Source organism: Hemiscyllium ocellatum, chromosome 26 (genome assembly GCF_020745735.1).
Source record: "Hemiscyllium ocellatum isolate sHemOce1 chromosome 26, sHemOce1.pat.X.cur, whole genome shotgun sequence".
Lineage (NCBI taxonomy): Eukaryota > Metazoa > Chordata > Chondrichthyes > Orectolobiformes > Hemiscylliidae > Hemiscyllium > Hemiscyllium ocellatum.
The window spans coordinates 2,793,775-2,818,851 of NC_083426.1; the positions used below are offsets into that span (position 1 = coordinate 2,793,775).

Sequence of the window (25,077 nt, forward strand, 5' to 3'; positions counted from 1 at the left end):
CACCACAAGATCTGATACCTGCCTCTCCCATCGTCGGCCTGTCAACGTACTGAGTTAGGAAACCCTCCTGAACACACCTTACAAAAACAGCTCCATTCAAATCTTCTGCTCAAAGGAGGTCCAATCCACCCATTACATCAATCCTACTACTTCCACACTTTTCCAAAATCTGCTGACCTGTGCTTTCTTCCATCTCCCTGCTGCTATTGGGGGGCCTGTAGTAAACCCCTAACGAAGTGACTGCTCCCTTGCTGTTCCTAATTTCCACCCATACTGACTCGGTAGGCAGATCTTCCTCAACAATGGAAGCTTCTGTAGCTGTGATACCCTCTCTGATTAGTAGTGCTACACCCCCTCCTCTTTATCCCCCCTCTCTATTCTTTTTAAATGCTCTAAACCCTGGAACATCCAGCAACCATTCCTGCCCCTGTTATGGCCACAACATCATAGCGGCAGGTACTGATCCATGCTTTAAGTTCATCATTTTTATTCCTGATACTCCTTGCGTTAAAGCAAACACACTTTAACTGATCCCTTGGTTCCTTCCCAGGAAAATCCTTCCCACTAGCTGGTCTATTGCCTCATCTGCATCAACTCTCACCCCTGGTATATAGCTCAGGTTCCCACCCCCCTGCCACACTAGTTTAAATCCTCTCGAACTACTCGAGCAAACCTTCCACCCAGGACATTGGTCCCCTTCCAGTTCAGATGCAACCCATTCTTCTGTACAGGTCCCACCTTCCCCAGAAGGCATCCCAATTATCTACATATCTGAAGCCCTCCCTCCTACACCAGCTGTGCAGCCACGTGTTAATCTGTGCCCGCTCCCTGTTCCTCGCCTCACATGTTTGTCTTCATTGGAAGGGGCATGATTTATAGGTGGGTGTCATACTACAGGTGACCCCAGTGCAACACACACACACACACACACACACTCTCTCACTCTCACAGACATTCATACCCTCCCACACATGCACACACACACATACCTTTGTGGGGTGAATTTGTACTTGCAGAATTACATTTTATTTTGCTCAAAAACTGCATGAATCCATATAAGATTCTGTAAATCCCTTTTTTAGATTAGAATGAGTCTGAACATTGGGGTACTGACAGCCTCACACAGGGCACCTCACACCCTCAATGCATTATCTGGGCCAACATGGCACCTAGTGTTCAAGTTCACTTGAGAATGTAACTTTAAGAAAGTTTTGGGATTTATATATGAAAGAACTGAAGCCAACAGGCCATTCTAAAAGATGAGAGACTTAACAAAAAATCCAGGTCTTTTTCAATATATAATTTCAGTTACATCACATTGTAAGCTTTTGTTATAAATTCTGTGTCCTACAATCTTATACTCACAACTACATAGAGTCATAGAGATGTACAGCATGGAAACAGACCCTTCGGTCTAACCCGTCCATGCCGACCAGATATCCCAACCCAATCTAGTCCCACCAGCCAGCACCCGGCCCATATCCCTCCAAACCCTTCCTATTCATGTACCCATCCAAATGTCTCTTAAATGTTGCAATTGTACCAGCCTCCACCACATCCTCTGGCAGCTCATTCCATACACTTATTACCCTCTGCGTGAAAAAGTTGCCCCTTAGGTCTCTTTTATATCTTTCCCCTCTCACCCTAAACCTACGCTGTCTAGTTCTGTAATCTGAGGTAACCTTCTTTGCTGTCCACTACACCTCCAATTTTGGTGTCATCTGCAAACTTACTAACTGTACCTCTTATGCTCACATCCAAATCCTTTATATAAATAATGAAAAGTAGTGGACCCAGCACTGATCCTTGTGGCACTCCACTGGTCACAGGCCTCCAGACTGAAAAACAACCCTCTACCACCACCCTCTGTCTTCTACCTTTGAGCCAGTTCTGTATCCAAATGGCTAGTTCTCCCTGTGTTCCATGAGATTTAACCTTGTTAATCAGTCTCCCATGGGGAACCTTGTCGAACGCCTTACTGAAGTCCACATAGATCACATCTACCGCTCTGCCCTCATAAATCCTCTTTGTTACTTCTTCAAAAAGCTCAAACAAGTTTGTGAGACATGATTTCCCACACACAAAGCCATGTTGACTATCCCGAATCAGTCCTTGCCTTTCCCAACACATGTACATCCTGTCCCTCAGGATTCCCTCCAACAACTTGCCCATCACCGAGACCAGGCTCACTGGTTTATAGTTCCCTGGCTTGTCTTTACTGCCCTTCTTAAACAGTGGCACCATGTTTGCCAACCTCCAGTCTTCCGGTACCTCACCTGTGACTATCGATGATATAAATATCTCAGCAAGAGGCCCAGCAATCACTTCTCTAGCTTCCCACAAAGTTCGCAGGTACACCTGATCAGGTCCTGGGGCATCCAGCACTTCCTCTTCTGTAATCTGGACATTTTGTAAGATTCACCATCTATTTCCCTACAGTCTATATCTTCCATATCATTTTCCACAGTAAATACTGATGCAAAATATTAATTTTGTATCTCTCCCATTTTCTGTGGCTCCACACAAAGGCTGCCTTGCTGATCTTTGAGGGGCCTTATTCTCTCCCTAGTTATCCTTTTGTTCTTAATATATTTGTAAAAACCCTTTGGATTTTCCTTACTTCTATTTGCCAAAGCTATCTCATGTCCCTTTTTGCCCTCCTGATTTCCCTCTTAATATACTCCTACTGCCTTTATACTCTTCTAAGGATTCACTCGATCTATCCTGTCTATATCTGACATATACTTCCTTCTTTTTCTTAACCAAACCCTCAATTTCTTTAGTCATCCAGCATTCCCTATACCTACCAGCCTTCCCTTTCACCCTGACAGGGATATACTTTCTCTGGATTCTTGTTATCTCATTTCTGAAGGCTTCCCATTTTCCAGCCGTCCCTTTACCTGCGAACATCTGCCTCCAATCAGCTTTTGAAAGTTCTTGCCTAATACCGTCAAAATTGGCCTTTCTCCAATTTAGAACTTCAACTTTTAGATCTGGTCAATCCTTTTCCACCACTATTTTAAATCTAATAGAATTATGGTCGCTGGGCCCAAAGTTCTCCCCCACTGACATCTCAGTCACCTGCCCTGCCTTATTTCCCAAGAGTAGGTCAAGTTTTGCATCTTCTCTAGGAGGTACATCCACATACTGAATCAGAAAATTGTCTTGTACACACTTAAAAAATTCCTCTCCATCTAAACTATGGCAGTCCCAGTCGATGTTTGGAAAGTTAAAATCCCCTACCATAACCACCCCATTATTCTTACAGATAGCTGAGATATCCTTCCAAGTTTGTTTCTCAATTTCCCTCTGACTATTGGGGGGTTTATAATACAATCCCAATAAGGTGATCATCCCTTCCTTATTTCCACCCAAATAACTTCCCTGTATGTATTTCTGGGAATATCCTCCCTCAGCACAGCTGTAATGCTATCCCTTATCAAAAATGCCACTCCCCCTCCTCTCTTGCCTCCCTTTCTATCCTTCCTGTAGCATTTGTATCCTGGAACATTAAGCTGCCAGTCCTGCCCATCCCTGAGCCATGTTTCCGTAATTGCTATGATATCCCAGTCCCATGTTCCTAATCATGCCCTGAGTTCATCTGCCTTCCCTGTTAGGCCCCTTGCATTGAAATAAATGCAGTTTATTAGTCCTACCTGATCCCTCCCTGGCCTGACTGTTTGACTCACTTCTGTTCTCAGCTGTACCCATCTCAGACCGATCTCTTTCCTCACTACCTCCCCGGGTCCCACTCCCCCACCTTACTAGTTTAAATCCTCCCGATGAAGGAGCATTGCTTCGAAAGCTAGTGTGCTTCCAAATAAACCTGTTGGACTATAACCTGGTGTTGTGTGATTTTTAATTTCACTGAAAGAGGCATTGTGTATAAGGATAGACAAGTTATGCTGCAGCTTTACAGAACTTTAGTGAGGCCACACTTGGAATATTGTGTACAGTTCTGGTCACCACGCTACCAGAAGGGTGTGGCTGCTTTGGAGAGGGTACAGAAAAGGTTTACTAGGATGTTGCCTGGTCTGGGGGATTTTAGCAATGAAGAAAGGTTTGATAGACTGAGTTTGGTTTCACTGAAATGCAGGAGGTTGAGGGACGACCTGATAGAAGTTTATAGGATTGTGAATAACATGGATAGAGTGGGAAGTATGAGGCTTTTCCCAGGGTGGAGGGGTCAGTTACTAGGGGACACAGGTTCAAAGTGCGAGAGGGGATGTTTAAAAGAGATGTGTGAGGCACGTTTTTCACACAGAGGGTGGTGAGTGTCTGGAACATGCTGCCAGAGGAGGTGGGGGAAGCAGACACAACAGCAGCATTCAAGAAGCAGCTGGATGAGTACGGGAATAGGAAGGGAATAGAGGGATATAGATCCTGTAAATGAAGACCGTTTTAATATGAAAGGTTTAAATGTGGCAACACAAGCTTGGAGGGCCGAAGGGCCTGTTCCAGTGCTGTATTATTCTTTGTTCTTCTTCTTTGGTGAGAGGGTAAAGTTTGACCATTGTTATGTTTAGATAGTATGCTGTTGCACATTAAATTCTCACATACTCGTCAAATTAATTTTGATTGAACTTGTCCCCTGTTCTAGATAGACAATATCCTGAATGTTCAATGCTGTTCTGGTTGCCAAGAAACAGGGGCCACATTTGATCCATGGAAACAGGATGGGAAGAGGGAGATATATCCCAGTGTCAAGGTCTGACAAGAGTCTCAAGGAACTTTGGGTCTTAAGCCAAGAGAGAAGGCTTTGGAGACCTGTGTATGGGAAAGCTTACTGTGCAGTACTGCTTTAAAGCAATCAGATCAGTGAGCCCTGGTTCAAACAGTACGGTTACCAGTACAATGAGCACTAAGGCATGACAGTGACAATGTTATAATGAAGGAACTCTGAATGGATAACTTAAGATGGATTGAAAGGCTTTCCTCAGCTGTGACCATCCTGAGGTTCATAACTGGGTGGTTTGTGTCCCAAACTGTTTGGAAGAGAGGCCATGGTGCAGTGACGGTGCCTCTATGCTCAAGGTTCTGCTCCATGGGATGGGTGTCATACTGTGGTCAAACAGGACGACAGTAAATAATCGGTCATTCCCTCTGAGCCTACGAGAGTGGGTATGTTTGGGAGAGTGGGTCCTAACTGAAACTGCAGCAGAACATCCTTCCTGCATTAAAAGTCTCCTTATGCAGGTTCTTGCCTTGACTAAGTGTCACTCGTGTTCCGAGCGATAACTCTGATTTAAACATCGTGAACTTGTCTCGTTACAAATTCGGCAATTGATGTTTTAATCCCACAATGGGATAATTGGCAGATCATGGATTTACTGATTGGAGATGGAGACAATGCTTTGGGTTCAATAATCGATGCGTTTGATGAATGATCCGATCGACTTTGTAAATATTGCATTTTCTGTTCCAGTGCAATTTTGAAGAAAGAATGTGGGACAATCCATCAGCAATTGACAATGTTGAATCTGAAGCTAAGTTTCTGTCAGAACACCATGGTGCAAGTCCACAAACTGTGAGTACTCCCTGAGATTGTCATTCCTAATCAGGAATATCACACTGTTACTGGATAGTAAAAGGCTAGTATACATCAAGTTCCAGATTTTTTTTGGCAAACTGTTCAAATGCTTTATTGTGGACTCTGGACCTCAGTACTGACCCTCCGACAGTCCGGCCCTCCCACAGTACTGACCCTCCAACAGTGCAGCACTCCCTCAGTACTGACCCTCCGACAGTCCGGCCCTCCCACAGTACTGACCCTCCAACAGTGCAGCACTCCCTCAGTACTGACCCTCCGACAGTCCGGCCCTCCCACAATACTGACCCTCCAACAGTGCAGCACTCCCACTGTACTGACCCTCTGACAGTGTGGCACTCCCTCAGCAATGACCCTGTAACGTGAGGCACTCCCTTAGCACTGACCCTCTGACAGTGCAGCCCTCCCACAGTACTGACCCTCTGACAGTATACCACTCCCTCAGCACTGACCCTCAGTGTGGCACTCCCTCAGTACTGACCCTCTGACATTGCAGCACTTCCTCATCACTGACCCTCTGACAGTGCAGCACTCCCTCAGTACTGACCCTCTAACAGTGCAGCACTCCCTCAGTACTAACCCTCCGACATTGAGGAACTCCCTCAGCACTGACCCTCTGACAGTGCAGCACTCCCTCAGCACTGACCGTCCGACAGTGCAGCATGTGATAGTCTGTGTTCTGAACTCAAACCTCTCTGGGCTTGAGCTGACTCGATGAACTCTGACTGAAAGGGGATTGTAATCTTAACTGATCACAGGCCGATTACAGAGTCATAGAGTCATTAACACAGAAACAGACCCTTCGGTAAAACCAGCCCGTACCATACATAATCCCAAACCAAAATAATTCCACCTACCTGCTCCTGGCCCATATCCCTTCAAACCTTTCTTATTCATGTACCTATCCAAATGTCTTTTCAACATTGTAATTGTACCCACATCCATCATTTCCTCAGGAAGTTCATTCCACACACGAACCACCCTCTGTGTAAACCATTTACCACTTATGTCTTTTTAAAATCTCTCTCCTCTCACCTTAAAAATATGTCCCCCCCCCCACCTCCATCTTGAAATCCCCCATCACAAAGCTGATTGATTAACTTTCCCTTACAGATATGGGCCACTGACTCAGGATCTGACGGAAATGGGAGTTCTTCATGTTAAGCTGCAGTCAGTAAGTTATTTGATCATTTTTGGTTTCTGACCCTTAGAGCCCCGCACTCATTCTCTTTGAGCTCTGACTGGTGCCAGGTTATTGGGAAAAATCTTCTCAATCACTTCCTTGCTCAGTCACAGCAAGGTCTCTCCAGACCCTGATGTTCTGCCATTTAAACTGAAGTCAGGTGTTCACAGGAAGGGTAATGGAGCAACAGAACTTCCCCATGGCCATCCACCCTGCCTCCACCTTCCCCGTATCATCTCATCCTGCGCAGAATCAATTGATTTATTTTAACTTGAGGTCAGCCAAGACAGTTTGCATTTAGGGATATCAGCAGGGAGATGGAGTTAACATACAAGTCAACTGTGATGTTGTTGAAAGATGGAACAGGTTCAGTGGGCCGAAAGGCCTCGTTCTGTTCCTGTATCTAGGAAAAGTATGTGGAATCTTGTTGATGGATTTTAAATATTAATAGATTGTGAATATAAATACCTTAATTAATCTTTCAATGATGATCAGAAAAGCTGAACGAAGGAGGTCAGTAGGGATAATGCTTTTATTAGTGAAATCAATTCTTCACAGATACGGATCAGTTACATAAAGAGAAACCATGCCATTATCTGGAATATATTTGGAAGCAAAATTGCAAATGTTCATATGCTGGAGGGCTCTACTGTTCCTGTCCAAGGGACATTTGACAGAGAACTTGTAGAGTCAGCCTTACTCTTAATTTAACCCCTGACCTGGGAGTGTTTAATGGGGACAGTGTAGAGAGAGCTTGATTCTAACTCGCACTGCAGTTATGCTGGGTGACTGGGCCAATAGACAATATAAAAAGTGTAAGTTAAATCATTTTGTGTTGCAGGCTCAGGAGTTTATTGTTACCGGCTCCCATAGTGTTCAAAGCGTTCAGAAGCAATTGGAGCAGATCACAACTGAATGGTGCCAGTGCCGAGACTTACATCATGCAGACAGCACGTGAGCACGGTTTACTTCAGACGCTGGACCCAATGAGGATTATGGCACTGACGGAGGTCATTTGGCCCACCCTCTTTCTGCTGGCCCTTTGCTAGACTCCTAAACTAATTCCAATCCCTTGCTCTTCCCATCACCCTACGTCAAACTCAATAAATTACTCTGACCATGGAACAGATGGAGCAGTGAGAAATGTGGGAAGTCATTCATTTTGGCCATAAGAATGAAATAGCATTGTTTTGAAAGGAGTAAAAATTGGAAATATTCATGTCCAGATAAAAGGAAAAGAATATTAGTGTGAAAGTAACAAAGAAGGTCAATGCCATATCAGCCTTTATTGGCAAGGAGTCGGAGTGCAGGAATAAAGAACTCTGGAGCATTGTACAGGGGCTCTGGAGAGACCTCATGCGGGATAGTGTGTGCGGTTTTGATCTCCATATCTAAGGTTTGCATTAGAGGCACATCAGCAAAGGTTCACTAAGTAGGTGTCTGGGATAAGATGATTGTTCGATAATGAGAGGCTGAGTTAATTGGGTCTGTATTCTCTAGAATTTATAGGAATCAGAGGAGAGTTCTTTGAAATATCCAAGATTCTGAAGGGACTTGACAGGGTCGTCACTGAGACTATTTGCCCCCAGATTGGGTTATCTGGAAATGGGTCACTTTCCAAGTTCAGGGGCAGATCATTTAGGACTGAAGCGAACAGAACTTTTGAAAAGGTTGTGAACATTTTGAATTTTCTAATCCAGAGAGCTGGGGATGTGTTATCATTGAATATATTTAATAGGGAGATGGATAAATCTTTGGTTTTCAGGAAATTGAGGAATATGGGGAGTGGGTGAGAAAGTGGAGTTGAAGTCCAAGATCAGCCAGGATTGGATTGAATGATGTAGCAGATCGGATGGGCTGAATGGTCTACTGTTCATATTTCTCATGTTTGTAAGTCCTAACCCAATTTTCTTGTGATCTTTCTGTAGCCCAGTATCAATCCCAAACTAATCCTGCTCCCTGCTGACCACCCTGAATCATTCCTACATCCATTCAGGTCTCCACCATTGTCCTCCACCAATCCCCAACTAAACCCACTGCCCTGCTGTATCCCACTAACCCTATATCCATCCCAAATAGGTAACATTGGGTATATACCACTCCTGAATTCGCCTTACTTCCTCTGATTGACATTAACTGTTCCAGAAGGATAGACAAAGTTGGTATTGTCCTTCCTTGAAATTACCCACAAAGTTCTCTCAATCAGTAATTAGCTGACAACCAAGAAACTCCCAACTGTAGATTAAAGTGAATTTCTTAACAACGTGACTGATACGTAGTGACTTCATTCAGTTTTAAACAGAATATCTCTCTTTCTTTAAGTGCCTTTAAAAGCACAAACCAAAATTCACACCTGTGTAACTGGTTGGGTTATGCTGAGCAGGAATTCCTGCTACAACTGCTTTCAGTGCCCGAGGATTAGGGAAGAATAGAATCAGCCAGATTTTCCGTTCCTGATAGTGGCTGCCTTGTAATCAAAAGGTTCTGGGTCCACATCCCACTGTAGTGTCTGAAGCATGTAAACCGCACCAATACACCTGCAGCAGTACTGAGGGAGTGCTGCACTGTCAAAGTGATATCTGTTGGATAAAATATTAAACAGAGGCCCTGCCAGTCCTTACAGGTAGATGTGAAAGATCCAAAAGCACTATTCTGGGGTGTTATCCCTGATGTCCTGCCAATACTGAAGCCTCAATCAATTTGGTTCAGATAGATAGACCATTCTCACATTGCTGTTTCATGTGATCTTGCTATGCAGCTCACCACCACCACCAGTTCAAAAGGACAACCAGAGACAGGAAATAAATGCTGCACCAGATAATGACACCCAGGTCCCACACGTGAATTTAAAAAGTTAAAAATTGGCAGCTGCATTTGCTACATTACAACAGTGACCTGTGCTTCAGAACTGCTACACTGGCAGGAAGGTGTTCTGGGGCAGTTTGATCTCACAAAAGGGGCAATATGAGTGCAAGTTCTTCATTTGATTGTTTTTCACTCTATGTGAAGCTGTGTTCCTGTGTTGATGGAGGGTGAGGACACGGTCACATTGGTTATGGTGCTTCAATAACTCTCTATCTAAACAGACTCACAGAGAATGAGTCAGATTCTGACAACCCCATGAAATAAAACAGCGGTGAGAATTAAAAATGGTAACAATAGTTGAAAATGAAGAATGATTAACGTTTCTGTCATCTAATTATTTTGTAGAGTTGGAAAAGTGGAAGTTTTACTGAAGAATGTTTCTTCTATTCACCATCAGCTCAGAAAGGACCGAGTGAAGATGAGTAAGGAGCCAATTCATTACTAGTTTGTATTCCTAACAGTGGAGACATGTCACAGTCTCAAATGGGGTTCAGAGGCTGTCACTGAACATGAAGCAGCTAGTAACTGCTCACTCTCTCCTCTGATGCAGGAGGTTGTGAGGCTGTCCACTGCACAGATTTAGCATAAATCCCAGGTGGCAGCATTGAGAGAGCTCTGCACACACACCAGTGTCAACTTTCAGATGTAACGTGAAGGCCTTTTACCTTGTTGAATTGACTTAAGAGTGCCTGTGTGCCTCATAAAGCAGAGGAGTTCACTAAGAGTCCTTGTAAACATTTATCCTTCACTGAACGTCACCAAAGCTGAAAATGTGTTGCTGAAAAAAACGCAGCAGGTCAGGCAGCATCCAAGGGGCAGGAGAGTCGACGTTTCAGGCATGAACCCTTCTTCAGGAATCAGGAACGTCACCAAAGGCAAACTAGCTCAATATTTTTATTCCATTGCTGTTTGTGGAATCTTACTCCAGTGTCTGCAGTACTCACTGAACCCCACCCTGATCCCCACATCCACCCTTATAGCTCATTCTGGGGTATGCTTCCACAATGACTGGCTGCTCTTCCCATTGGCCAGGCTACACTTGGAAGACGTGCTGATGGATATTTGACAGCACGGAGCAGGGGTGCAGTGAAGAGAGCAGGGCATGAGGCCAAACCCAAACTTGGCTTTCATTCAATGTCTTGACACGTGCCCCCATTCAACTGGAAATCAGTGAATGATTCCAGCAGGTGCCCAGTTAAATGGTACCTAAGTATTAAATACAGACGCTGCTTGCATTAAGCACTGAAAATCACAGTGATCCTCACCATCCAATACTTGTTCTTTTTCAGAACTTCAATACAATGATGAGCAAATCCATAAATTTGAGAAGTAAGTTGTTTTTATAACTTGTCTCGCTTCAGTTAAAAAATGTCAGTTTGACTCAATGGATAGCAATCCTGCCTCTAACTCTGAAGTTTGTGAGTACAAGTCCCACAATGGAAACTGAACACATTGTCTTGGAATGCTGCATTGCCAGAGGCACCATGCTGAACAGAGGTTATTTTGTGGTTCAGTTATATATCAAAAATCTCATGGAATAATTAAAATGACTTGTGTTTCCCCTGAATCAACATTAAATGTAGTTCTGCAATTGGACAGAAGTTGCTGAATAATCCTGTCAGTCAGACTCACATTGGAAGCCAGATACATTGAATATGGGGTCCTGATCCTGTCAGGCGGAAGGATCCTGAACACAGTGTAACTGTTACAACTCCACACAGCCATTTGCTGATTTATTTTTCAGGGCAATGCTTTGACCAATCAGAGTCAACCTGCCTGATTTAAAATTTAAACAAAGCCTGGCTGTTAACTGTTAGTCATCATTAATTTGTGATTCTACATGGCAGTAATTCTACAAACCAGAGTCCACTTCCAACCAGTTAGCCCTGTCCTCTGTTCCAGTACAAATGTTAGGTTTTTGATTAAGTTGATGTTCTTGCAAAATGTCCTGATGGAGCACAAGTTGAAAAGCTTGAACAAAATGCATCTTGTTTTCAGCAATGCTCACATTCTGTTCTACCAAACAACTATCAACCAATTGCTCAAAAACGGATGGATTTCATCCACAAATTCTTTGCTGGTTGTAAGATTTGGGGTGTGAGCAAATTTACTGTAAAAATGCCTCCATAAGGTGTTAATACAGTGAAGTATTGTATAAATTTAAACTCCTGCTATTGCAGAAGCAACTTGACTCCTAGTGACGTGACCAATTCTAGCAATACGGCACATTTCATAGAAAGTACAATATAACAGAATGCCATTCAGCTTTTTTATCTGTGCCTCTATAAAAGACCACACACCACTGACCCTCAACATTGTGCTGCAATATTTCCCATTCCAAATAATTATCTAATTCTCTTTTGAAAGTTGTAAATGAAATCTCAATTTAATACCCTTTCAGACAGAATATTCAGATCACAGTTTGTTGCGTTTGTATATTTCAAAAAACATTTCTAATTTCTCACCTGGTGGAGGTTTTCTGAAACCTTAAATTTGAGCCTTCTGATAATCCATCCTTGTGCCAGTGGAAATCAAGTGGACCAGGACAAACAATCAAAACCCTTCTTAATTGTTAACATTTCTGTTAAAACCCTGCTGAACCCTTCTTATGCAGAACAATCCCAGCTTCTATATCTCCACATTCACTGAATTCCCCATTTCAGCAAATCTCCTCCAAGGTTTTGACATCTTTCTGGAAGTGTGGAGCCCAGAATTGAACACAATGTTCTATCTGGGACCTAGACAGTAATTTATCAAAGATTTGCCATTGTTGTTCCATCTGCCAGCATGATGAGTATCTGAAAATCTAAATGAAGTGAGTTAGATTTGCAAAAGTGTTTAAATTTGCAAAGCACTACTCTATAATGCCTTTATAAATTAGCACATTCTTATTGTAAAGCCTTTTGCATATATTTTAACACGTTCCTAAATTCTAGACCTTGGAATTTCCCTGGTGTTTATATTGCCCACCCTAAGGACATCTTGCATTCGTGGTATTTCTTTAATGTTCCAGGATCAAAATGGGAATGCATACAAAGAAGGTGCAGAAGTTAGTCAGAGAGGATTGTGTCCAGAAATATCAAAAGTTGTTGGCTTCTACTAAAGACTGGATGAGGTATGTGAGTAAGGCTCTACATGTGGCTGAGGGTTGGTTAACATGGATTACCAGTGGAGATAATGGTTGAAGCTTGACACCCAAATTGGGTAAATGTCTAAAGGTTGGCATGATGGTAATTACCCCAGGACTGGTGTAGGTGACTCAAGGCCAGCAACATAGTAATGAAGAACAACTGGAGGTTAGAGTCTGGGGGCTGTTGTGGGGGTTAGTATCTGAGAGCTGGTTGATATCTGATGGGCAGTTGGATGGTTATCTCGAGAGAAAATTGAACCTTGTCTGCAGTCTATTGTCGAATAGTTCTTTATAAGAGCATTGGCTTCCCAATGCACTTAAGGTTGAGTTCAGGAGACAGTATCTTCACTGATTCTGAATTCTGCCCAACATGAGATGTTCAAAATTCAAATTTTGTTTCTACCGTCCAGAAATAGGTTTGTAAAAGGACTGAGTTTTCACAGGAACACACATTGATCACTCATGAACAGAGGAGCTGGAAATGTAGGGAAGGAAACCTGTTCTACCCTCCTAGGAATGGAGCAACAGGGGTAGGCCATTCAACCCCTCTAACTAATTCAATGAGATCACGGCTGATCTGTGGCCTAACTCCATATACCTGGCTTTGACCCATATCCCTTAATACTTTTGCTTATCAAGGATTTATCCATACAAAAACCAAAAGTATGCTCTAAAGCAGAAACAAAAACAGAAATTACAGGAAAAGCTCAGCAGGTCTGGCAACATCTGTGGAGAGAAATCAGAGTTAATGTTTCGGGTCTAGTGACCCTTCCTCAGAATCGACCTGTCTCAGATTTACAATTTACAACAAACCTGGTTTGCAGCTGTGTAACAGCCAGGCTTTGTAGGCCTTGCCAGTGACACTGATCCCGAGAACATAGAACATAGAACATAGAAGGATACAGTGCAGTACAGGCCCTTCGGCCCTCGATGTTGCGCCGACCGAATCCTACCTAACCTATACTAGCCCAATAACTTCCAAATGCCTATCCAATGCCCGCTTAAATGACCATAAAGAAGGAGAGTTCACCACTGCTACTGGCAGGGCATTCCATGAACTCACAACCCGCTGTGTGAAGAATCTACCCCTAACATCTGTCCTATACCTACCACCCCTTAATTTAAAGCTATGTCCCCTAGTAACACCTGACTCCATTAGCGGTAAAAGGTTCTTAGTATCTACCCTATCTAAACCCCTAATCATCTTATACACTTCTATCAGATCTCCCCTAAACCTTCTCTTCTCCAATGAGAACAGCCCCAAGTGCCTCAGCCTTTCCTCATAAGATTTTCCTACCATTCCAGGCAATATCCTGGTAAACCTCCTCTGCACTCGTTCTAAAGCTTCCACATCCTTCCTATAGTATGGCGACCAAAACTGCACACAATACTCCAGATGAGGCCGCACCAGAGTCTTATACAACTGCAACATGACCTCAGGACTCCGGAACTCAATTCCTCTGCCAATAAAGCCCAGTACACCATATGCCTTCCTCACAGCACTATTTACCTGGGTGGCAACTTTCAGAGATCTGTGTACATGGACACCAAGATCCCTCTGCTCATCCACACTACCAAGTAGCCTACCATTAGCCCAGTAATCCATCATCTTGTTATTCCTACCAAAGTGAACGACTTCGCACTTAGCTACATTGAATTCCATTTGCCACATTTCCGCCCAGCTCTGCAACTTATCTATATCCCGCTGCAACCTACCACTTCCTTCCTCACTATCCACAACTCCACCGACTTTTGTGTCATCCGCAAACTTGCTTACCCAGCTTTCAAGTCCTTCCTCTAGATCATTTATAAAGATAACAAAAAGCAATGGTCCTAAAACAGATCCTTGTGGTACACCGCTAGTAACTGCGCTCCAAGATGAACATAATCCATCAACTACTACCCTCTGTCTCCTTCCAGCCAGCCAATTCCTAATCCAAACCTCTAATGTATCCTCAATGCCATACCTCCGAAGTTTTAGCATTAGCCTACCATGGGGAACCTTATCGAACGCCTTACTAAAATCCATATACACAACATCTACTGCTTTACCCTCGTCCACTTCCTTAGTCACCTTCTCAAAGAACTCAATAAGGTTTGTGAGGCACGACCTGCCCTTCACAAAACCATGCTGGCTATCCCTGATGACGTTATTCCTACCCAGATGTTCATAAATCTTATCCCTTACCATTCTCTCTAAGACTTTGCCCACCACTGAAGTCAGACTCACTGGCCTATAGTTACTAGGGCTATCCCTACACCCTTTCTTGAACAATGGGACCACATTCGCTATCCTCCAGTCCTCTGGTACTATTCCCGTTGACAATGACGACATAAAAATCCAGGCCAATGGCTCTGCTATCTCCTCCCTAGCTTCCCATAGGATCCTGGGGTAAATGCCATCAGGCCCAGGAGACTTATCTATATTCATCCTTTCCAATATTCCCAAAACCTCTTCCCTGCATATTTCCAGGGCATCCATTCTAATTATTTGTGATTCCATATTCACATCAGCAACAGTGTCCTGTTCCTGAGTGAATACTGATGAAAAGTACTGATTTAATGTCTCTCCAATCTCCTCCGCCTCCACACACAACTTCCCACTACTATCCTTGACTGGACCGATACCTACCCTAGTCATCCTTTTATTCTTGACATACCTATAGAAAGCCTTTGGGTTTTCCCTAATCCTACCAGCTAAAGACTTTTCATGTCCCCTTCTCGCTTCTCTTAGCTCCCTCTTTAGCTCCTTCCTGGCTACCTTATAACTCTCAATCGCCCCTACTGAACCTTCACGCCTCATCTTTACATATGCCGCCTTCTTCCCTTTCACAAGGGACTCCAATTCCTTACTAAACCACGGCTGCCTCACAAGGCCCTTTACACCATGCCTGACTGGTACATACCTATCGAGGACACGCAGTAGCTGCTCCTTGAACAATCCCCACATCTCATTAGTGTTCTTCTCTTGAAGCCTGTTTTTCCAATCCACACATCCTAAGTCATGCCTCACAGCATCATAATTTCCCTGCCCCCAGCTATAGCTCTTGCCCTGCGGCGCACGATTATCCCTCTCCATCACTAAAGTAAAAGTCACCGAGTTGTGGTCACTGTCCCCGAAGTGCTCACCTACCTCCAAGTCTAACACCTGGCCTGGTTCATTACCTAGAACCAAATCCAATATAGCCTCCCCTCTTGTTGGCCTGTCGACATATTGTGTCAGGAAACCCTCCTGCACACATTGGACAAACACCGACCCATCTAATGAACTCGAGCTATAGCTCTCCCAGTCAATATCTGGGAAGTTAAAGTCCCCCATAACAACCACCCTGCTACCTTCACTCTTTTCCTGAATCATCCTCGCAATATTATCCTCTACTTCTCTAGGACTATTAGGAGGCCTGTAGAAAACACCTAACAGGGTGACCTCACCTTTCCTATTTCTAACCTCAGCCCAAACTACCTCAGATGGCAAGTCCTCTTCCATCGTCCATCCCACTGCTGTGATACTGTCTTTGACAAGTAATGCCACGCCTCCCCCTTTTTTACCCCCATGTCTGATCCTACTAAAACATTTGAACCCTGGAACGTGCAACAGCCATTCTTGTCCCTGTTCTACCCACGTCTCTGTAATGGCCACAACATCGAAGTCCCAGGTACCAACCCACGCTGCAAGTTCACCTACCTTATTCCTTATACGAAGGTCCTTGGGACTGGCAGGGATTTGGAGAGCTGTAAATAGCATCTAATAGGGGGTGTGTGCATGAATAATGAGTCAGTGGGCGGCACGGTGGCACAGTGGTTAGCACTGCTGCCTCACAGCGCCTGAGACCCGGGTTCAATTCCCGACTCAGGCGACTGACTGTGTGGAGTTTGCACATTCTCCCTGTGTCTGTGTGGGTTTCCTCCAGGTGCTCCGGTTTCCTCCCACAGTCCAAAGATGTGTGGGTCAGGTGAATTGGCCATGCTAAATTGCCCGTAGTGTTAGGTAAGGGGTAAATGTAGGGGTATGGGTGGGTTGTGCTTCGGCGGGTTGGTGTGGACCTGTTGGGCCGAACGGCCTGTTTCCACACTGTAAGTAATCTAATCTAATCTAAATAAGGGGTTGTGGATGAAGGTATGGGCTGGATTGATAACCACAACACATTTTGCAGGATATGCTGTGAGACCCGAAAGCAACTGATTACCTTTAAAAACCAGAGTGTGAACTGCAGTCAGGAGCTGGAGAAACACGAAGTTCATTTGAAAAAGGTACCTTCTCTGACCCTAATAAATACACTGATAATTAAAGGGTGCTTTAAAAGACCGTCATGTCGGCAGACAGACCAGTTCCGACAGGAATTGGACTCCACAAATGCAAAAAAAAACGTTTGCTGCTCAAATGATGAGTGATCTAACTTTGTAAATGTGCGTGATCCTGACTCCCAAATGTGTGGTCAATTTGGAATATTGGGTAAGGTCATGATTAATTTATGCACTGGAAGAACATGGGGTTAAGAAAAGACTGAGGGAGTGAAAAATTATGTTGTGAACCTGAGAAATAGTGGGGGAAAAGCTTTAATTTCTGCACAGCACACTCACAGGGACAACTAGGTATCTGAACTTCACACCAAAGAGGAAGAAAAGTACAGCATATAAATGTTTGATAAAACATGTGAGAGATGTCAGTTTCGATGGTGGTTTGAAGGTGAAGGATTATCAGTAAACACAATTATATCTGATTGAATATTCTGAGCTGTAGTAATTAAATGGAATGGAAAGTGGTTTGAACTGATTGGCATTTCATAACACAATTCTGATGAAGCGCTTTTGCTCGAAATGTCGATTTTCCTGCTCTTCGGATGCTGCCCTGACCTGCTGTTCTTTTCCAGCAGCACACTCTCAAGTCTAATGTCCAGCATCTGCAGTCCTCACTTTTGCCTATTTCACAACAAAACCACAGTTATTTTTGGTTTAATTACACACTCATTTGTCATAAAATTAAAATAATTAAAAACGCTATAGATTCTCCAAAACAGAAGCAAATCAAAACCAGAAGCAGAAAATGCTGGAGAAAACAACAAATGCTGGAGATCACAGTGGGTCAGAGAGCATCCATGGAGAAAGAACAAGCTAATGTTTCGAGGCTAGATGACTCTTCATCAGAGTCATTTGTTCCTAAATGCTGGAGAAACTCCATGAGTCTGGTAGCAACTGTGGAGAGTGAAACAGAGTTAACATTTCAAATCAATATCAGTCTTCTTCATAACTGAAAGAAGCTGGAAAATGGTAGTTTTTCTTAAAATGTTGTTGACAGAGAGAGGAGGAGGAGCAAGTGGAACAGACGGTGAGGGTGCCCAGAGCAAAACACAAAAGGAGTACTAATAGTGATAAGGGAGTGGCTGAGATGTAAAGTAGGAGTTAATGATAGGTGTGAATAGTGAAAAGAAAGGATCCACTCTGTTGAGGTTAAAGCCAATAAATACACAGTAGATAAATTGAGTCTTTCTGTAGAGCTGTGAGTTAGTATTTAGCACTGTCTACTAAAACGGAACTTAATTGAAGTTATTTTTTATTAAATGAAAGAATAACCAGAATGTATCCCCCGTGAATGTTCTTAACTCTGTCAGAAATTTCACAAATAGAGTTCTGTTGCTGTAACCCCATCACCTCGAACAGTGCGAGTGAATACAACAATCACGTCTTAGTTTCAATAGAAGAACATCAAAAAGCTGTTGAGTGCCTTTACTCGAGTCTAAACCCAAAGTCACCAATTCTCTGTTTGTCTGGGAGTCTCCAGGTATTGAAAATGACAATCTTCTCTTTCTTTGTAATTGCAGATATTAGACCAAGGGCTGCTGAGGCTTCAAGCAGAACAACAATCTGTGACTAAAATACCAGCTCCTAGTGATGGCTCTGAGCAGAAATGCATGGATATGACAATCAGGTGGGGAGCAGGTATTCAGAGGGAGGTCCCTGAATTTGAAGAGTACAACATTTTGCCAAAACAGAAATATTCTGTGACATTGTCCCTCTGGGAATCTCGACATCACGGTCAACCTGAAAAACCTGATTCAAAACCTTAAAGACTCACCAACAGTTACAGTAGCTTACCCTCCAGGCAGTGGGATAGTAAGCAGCAGGATTAAGGTTCACCTGGATCACTTCCAGCTTTGAAAATGACCTATTCCTCCCAAACACTGTGCACTCAGCACACAGCTTCTCTCCAATTACCCTTGTACATTTGCAAACAGCCATGTGGTTGTACTCTCGATCAAGCTGCCAGGTCACTGGAGACCACTGTCTCTGAGGGATGACAATGAAATCCAAGAAGCATTGACATGATTAACCTTTTCCAGTAATATCCCACTGATGGCGCTGACATCAGTGGTGGAGATGTCACCAAGGGAGTGGGGTTTGGACTTAGTGGCATTGTCAGTGGACCAGTAATCGAGAGGTCCAGGCTTAATGTTCTGGTAGGAAAAAGTGAGGACTGCAGATGCTGGAGATCAGAGCTGAAAATGTGTTGCTGGACAGGCGCAGCTGAAAATGTGTTGCTGGAAAGGCGCGGTTCTGGTAATGTTCTGGTACATGGGTTTGAATGGTAAGCAGTGACATTTCAATTCAATAAAAAATAATCTGGCATTGAGAAGCTGGTCTAATAGTGACCATTGACAATTACTGCAAATATCCATCTGGATCAATGCTTTAGGGAAGCAAACCTGCTGTCCTTACCTGGTCTGGCCTACACGCGACTCAGGACCTACAGCAATGTGGGTGACTCTTAACCCTACCTCTGGGCAAGTTAACATGGACAGTAAATGTTGGCCCAGCCTGTGATTCCCATGTCTTGTGATCTTAAAAAAAAACACTGCAAAGTGAAGCAGTGCAGATCATTACTTAATAGTACACAGTTTTGTTTTACATCGTCTCAAAAATATCATTGAGCTTTGAATGGGGACTGTACAGAAATCTCACAGTCATGTTTGGTCCAGTTCATTGAAGGTGCAATTCTTGAGCAGCAAGGATGAAAAACTTTGAACTTATCTGTGTGTTAACAGAATGAAGCAGCTCAAAAAGGAAATGGAAGGTGTGCTGTGGGAATTGGAACAGAACAACTTGATCATCGAGAGGTAAACAATGTCCTTCAGTATAGTAAAGGTTGGAAAGAAGTTTAAAGCCTTGGTTTTCAGCTTCACTCTCAAACTCTCACCCCAATCCCAACCCCTGCCTCCGTTTGAACCAGGTCTTCCCCAGCCTCAGTGTCCTAGATGATCTTGACATGAGGGTCTGCCTATTTCTCCCTCCATTTCATCACCTGACTCTACCCCTGCCTCAGCTCAGTTGCTGCAGAACCTCATATCTATGCTGTCATTACCTTGCAGATGAGAAGATGGGAGTCTTGCATCTTATCTTCCATAGTCTATAAACTAGAGTTTAAAAGCATGCTGTCTGTATCCTATTCTGCAGCAAGTCCTTCTCAGTCAGCAAAAACCCAAGCATATTGGTTCACCTTGAATCTATGTTGTAGAATAGAATGTTTGAATAACACAACACAGAAGAAGTTATTTAATCTAGAACATTTAGTTCTGTGCCTCTTCCCTTACCCCGTAGTTCTGTAAAGGTGCATATTCAATGAAACACTTCCCTTTTGAAGGTTATCAAACAGTCTCCAATGCCTCAAATTGAGCGTTCTCACCTTTCTGTTTAATGTGTTCTGTGCCTTGCCTCTCCCTGCCTCTAATGTTCACCAGGCCCACAAATTCCCGAAAGTATCTATATCTCTGATTCTTAGCCATCACGCATCCCAAACTCTCATGTCTCACTTTGGTGACTCTCTCTTCAGCCACCTTGCTTTAGAATACTCCCCCACCCTGACCCACCTATTTAACCTCCCTCCTTACAATTACTCACATTGACAAATCTTTTGGTCACTCATTGATTTAGTTCAATGTCAGTAATTTTCTCTTTGTGCATATGGGCAATGGTGATGCAGTGGTAATGTCACTGGATTAGTTTAACTAGATGCTGAAGCTAATTCTCTGGGATGTAGGTTCAAAACCTACAGCATCTGGTAGAGTAAGCCTGAGATATGCAGCTAGTCTCGGTAATGGTAATCATGATAACTATCAGTTTTTGTTTAAAAAACCCCCGAGTTCACTAATGTCCTTTTGGGAAGGAAGTCTACTGTCCTTACCTGGTATGGTCTACACATGACTCCAGACCCACAACAATGGGGTTGACACTTAACTGGCCCTTGCATAGCAAGCCACTCCATCCAGTAACAATAAAGGACAGCCAATAGATGCTGGCCTTGTTGGTGATGCACTCATTCCATCAGAGAATTCTTAAAAACCTATACAACAGTTTGGGACATTCGTCTACCTAAAGGAGTGACATAAATGAAATTGATTATTACAATAGCAAACTGTGTTACTGGATACAGTGCTATTATATGTCACTCCTGTTACTAAAAAGATCATTGTGCATGTTATATATAGTACCATATGTTACTGGGTATAATACTGTCACATTGGCAACTCTCCTTCATATTCAATGGCATTACCATTGTTAAATTTCCATTATCAATATCGTGAGGGTCACCATTGACCAGACAAAAAACTGGACTTGTCATATAAACACAATAGCTCCAAGAGCAGGTCAGTGGGTGGGAATTCTGTAATGAGTCTCCTGACTCCCCAGATTCTGTCCATCATCTACAAGACACGAGTCAAGGGTGTGATGTAATATTCCCTGTTTGCCTGGATGGCTGCAGCTCCAACAACACTCAAGATGCTTGACACCATCCAAAATAAAGGAGCCCTTTCGCTGGGCACCACATCTGTAACCTTCAGCATTCAGTCCTTCCATTCCCCACCACAGAGTGGCAACAGTGTGTACCATCTATGAGATGCATTGCAACATCTCTCCAAGGGTCTCTCACACAGCACCTTCCAAACCAGTGACCTCACCACCTAGAATGTCGTGGGCATCCAGCATAGGAAAACATCATCACCCACAAGATCCCCCCCAGCCACCCCTCCCCAAGCCTCTCACCATCCCAACTTCGAAATATATCACCGTTCCTTCAGGGTGACTGGGTCAAATTCCTGGAATTTCCTCCCTCACGGCATTGTCAGTCCAAGTCGAAAAGTGTGATGCTGGAAAAACACAGCAGGTCAGGCAGCATGCCGAGGTTCAGGAGAGTCAACATTTTGGGCATCAGGAATGAAGAACTTATTCCCGAAACATCAACTCTCCTGCTGCTCGGATGCTGCCTGAGCTGCTGTGATTTCCCAGCACCACACTTTCCAACTCTGACTCTCCAGCACCTGCAGTCCTCACTTTCTCTCACTGGCATTGTGGGTCTACCCACGGCACATGGACTGCAGCGGTTCAGGAATGAAGCTCACCCCCACCTTCTCAAGGCCAACTAGGGACGGGCAATAAATGCTGAACCCAGTTAATTTTATTTACTCATTCATGGGTGTTGTTGGCTAGGCCAACATTTATTTCCCATCTCTAACTCTCATTGGACATTGGTAGTTGGTATAACACTGTACACATTCTATCATAACAGCCACATGTTTCTGTGTGTAAAACTCCCGTATATACTGTATCAGGTGGTGGTGCATTATCAGTTAATGCTGTGCAGTAACGGAGTGTGTTTCATCACCAGGCTCAGTGTCCAGAAGCCTCACTGTGTCTGAGACCCACGCATTGAAGATAGATGTGATGGGGGCGTGGTGTCTTTTGTGCTGTCACTTTATATTTCATTGCCACGACATTTGAAGGATCATGATGTGGCTGAACTAGTACCAAAAACTTGCTGGATATACTTATTAAAGAGCAAAATAATGGTCAAACTGCACCCTCCCACTTCCTGGATTGTGTAAAATAGACAACTGAGTTTACATCTCTCTGCAATTTCATTTCAGCAACTTATTGGAAAGATAAATCAGGAAAAATGGCTCCTGCCTTGCTAACATCCATATCAAACTATTGAAGAAAGGAACAATCTATTGCACTGTATGAGTAATCGCATCAGAAACGCTTATAGCTAAACCTAATGAAAATCAATATTTGTGAGTATATGTGACTCAATTTGTACTCCCTCACCCTTCAGAATGGGGACATTGTGAAGATTAGCTTCATTATTGAATACTCAGGGAAGCTAATGACATTGAACATTAAATGGAGGTTGCTTCTATCAGCAATAAAACATCAAATGACTCTACACTATCAATACAAAGTGAACAATCTTCCTCTCTCCTTTCTCGATCTGAATCAGTCACCCTACAACACAATCGTCATCGATTCCTGGATCCACTGAATCTCACTTGACTCCAGGTCCACGGATATTGGCTCCTGTCCCAAATCAGATCACATGGTCATTCTGCATCAGTGTAGACAGCGAGTGTTGGAGAGATGTGCATCTCTAGGAGCTACAGTGATCAAGTGTTGTCCTCTCCTGCTATCAATGCACATTCAGAAGACACTATGGTACAATGCATCGCCTAGTTGTACCTGTCCAACTACATTCTGTGTGTTGTTCAGACCAGAATCAATCCTGGGATCTTCCTAAACTCCATAGTTCAACTTCACCAAGAAATGCACTGTAGAACAAGAGGAGTCCCTACTGTTCCATTCTATCAGATCCTGGCTGAACTGTGCTCCGGTCCCATTTTCCTACCTTTACTTCATATTCCTCGATGCTCTTGTCTAACAAAATCTCTCATCTCAATCTTGAAAGTTACAGCTGCCACCCAGCACTTGCAATCTTTTGGAGATGTGTCCAATATTCAACTCTTTTAGAAGACTGATTGCTGTTTTCAATTCTTTATGACCTGGCTCTGATGTTAAAGGTCCTGCCCCTTGTTTTGGGTCCCAACACCACAAGCAGGTGAATCACCCAAACACATGGGGATACCAGCTCTGTCCATACAACGGTGTGGTCATAATTGATACCTCAACGTTAATCAGCTCATATCGCACTGATTCCACTCATATCATTCCTGTCCAGAAATTGAAAGGTGGTTCTCCAAATAGGGTCTGACTAAGGCTGTGTACAAATGAAGCATTTTTGAAATAAAAACCATTAATCAATTAAAAAACAAAGTACTGTAAATTCTGGAGACTTGAAATCAAAATAAATATTTGTACACAAATGCAGCAGGTCCTTTCTAAAGAAAGGTCATGTGTAACTCAAAACATCAACTCAGTTTCTTTCTCCACAGATGCTGGCAGACCTGCTGAGTCTCTGCATTGTTATATTACCTTTCTTGACTATTCTTTTCAGACAAGTCCATTCGTGATTTTTGCACACGAACACCTAGATCCCTTCGCCATTCCCAGTCTTTCACCATAAAAGAATGCTTTGGTCATTCCCTGACCCAGACTGGATGATCTCACATTTCTCCACATTAAACTGCATCTCCCACAGTTTTGCCCACTCATTCAGGTTGGCAATGGCCCTGTGGTAACACCTTTCCCCTAGCCCGTGTGCTGTACCTCCCCGTGTCATTTGTAAACAGGAATGTGCAGGTTGGCTACAGAAAGCTCATTTGTGATAATGGATAACTTTCAGTCCCTGACTGCTCCTCCTGATTAATTCCTGCTCCCTCCTCCTAATGCAAACAGGCCAGTTGTGGGACCCTTGACCTCACCCATAATTGGACCCAATGTGACTTGGGTTAAGACTCCGCCCGGGGTAGGGCTGAATTTCATATTAGTGATAAATTCATCCAATGAGCTAATGGGACAACTGGAAATTTTTACACAGGAATATACAAGAGTGAAACACATCTATTTGTTCTCAAAAGTTCAAAGTAAGAAATTGCATTCACATGGCACCTTTCACAACTTCCAAACTAAAGGATTTTGTAGAGAGCAAAGTATTGTTGAAGTGCAACCAATGATAAAATGTTGAGAGAGCAAAGATGCGCAAAGTAAATCCCACAAGCAGCAATGACATTTTTGAGTGACAAACCAGTTAGCACAGGATGATAACATTTGACCAAGCAATCCAATGTTAGCTGCTTGGGTTGAATGAGTTTCACTTCTTCACCCTGCTCCTTACCATACTGACGGGAAGAAACTGCTGTTTCTTTTGCTAATTATCGATAATAGTGTTAGTAATGCTGGTGGAGACGTGAAAGTGCAGAGGAGCCCTTTACATCATCAGAGGACAGGAGAGACTTCAGTTTAATATTCTCATTAAAATGCCCAACATTCCGATGCTGGAGTGTGAATGAGATCACACACTCATTCCCAGAACACTGTAACCCGGTGTCATGGAAAGGGTGTCATTGCCACTGGACCAGGACAGGCTATCTTCCACCATTTCCAGTTATCAGCCTATTACTGGATGTA

At 43.4% G+C, this 25,077-nt stretch overlaps 1 protein-coding gene across 2 annotated transcripts in view; it reads left to right on the plus strand.

Annotated features, from left to right (window-relative positions):
* The window catches only part of LOC132828292 (serine/threonine-protein kinase TBK1-like), a 55,868-nt gene extending 32,034 nt beyond the window's left edge, over positions 1–23,834 (plus strand). Inside the window, exons 12-21 of one of the 2 annotated variants that reach the window (XM_060845270.1) lie at positions 5,426–5,527; positions 6,662–6,722; positions 7,573–7,685; positions 9,942–10,018; positions 10,886–10,925; positions 12,610–12,711; positions 16,881–16,977; positions 18,546–18,652; positions 19,767–19,838; positions 22,385–23,834. In XM_060845270.1, the coding sequence (XP_060701253.1) occupies positions 5,426–5,527; positions 6,662–6,722; positions 7,573–7,685; positions 9,942–10,018; positions 10,886–10,925; positions 12,610–12,711; positions 16,881–16,977; positions 18,546–18,652; positions 19,767–19,838; positions 22,385–22,415 (802 nt within the window). In that variant the 3' untranslated portion in view covers positions 22,416–23,834. The remainder of the gene's footprint in view (positions 1–5,425; positions 5,528–6,661; positions 6,723–7,572; positions 7,686–9,941; positions 10,019–10,885; positions 10,926–12,609; positions 12,712–16,880; positions 16,978–18,545; positions 18,653–19,766; positions 19,839–22,384) is intronic. The other variant, XM_060845271.1, reaches the window with a different exon arrangement.
* Positions 23,835–25,077: the final 1,243 nt, after the last annotated feature.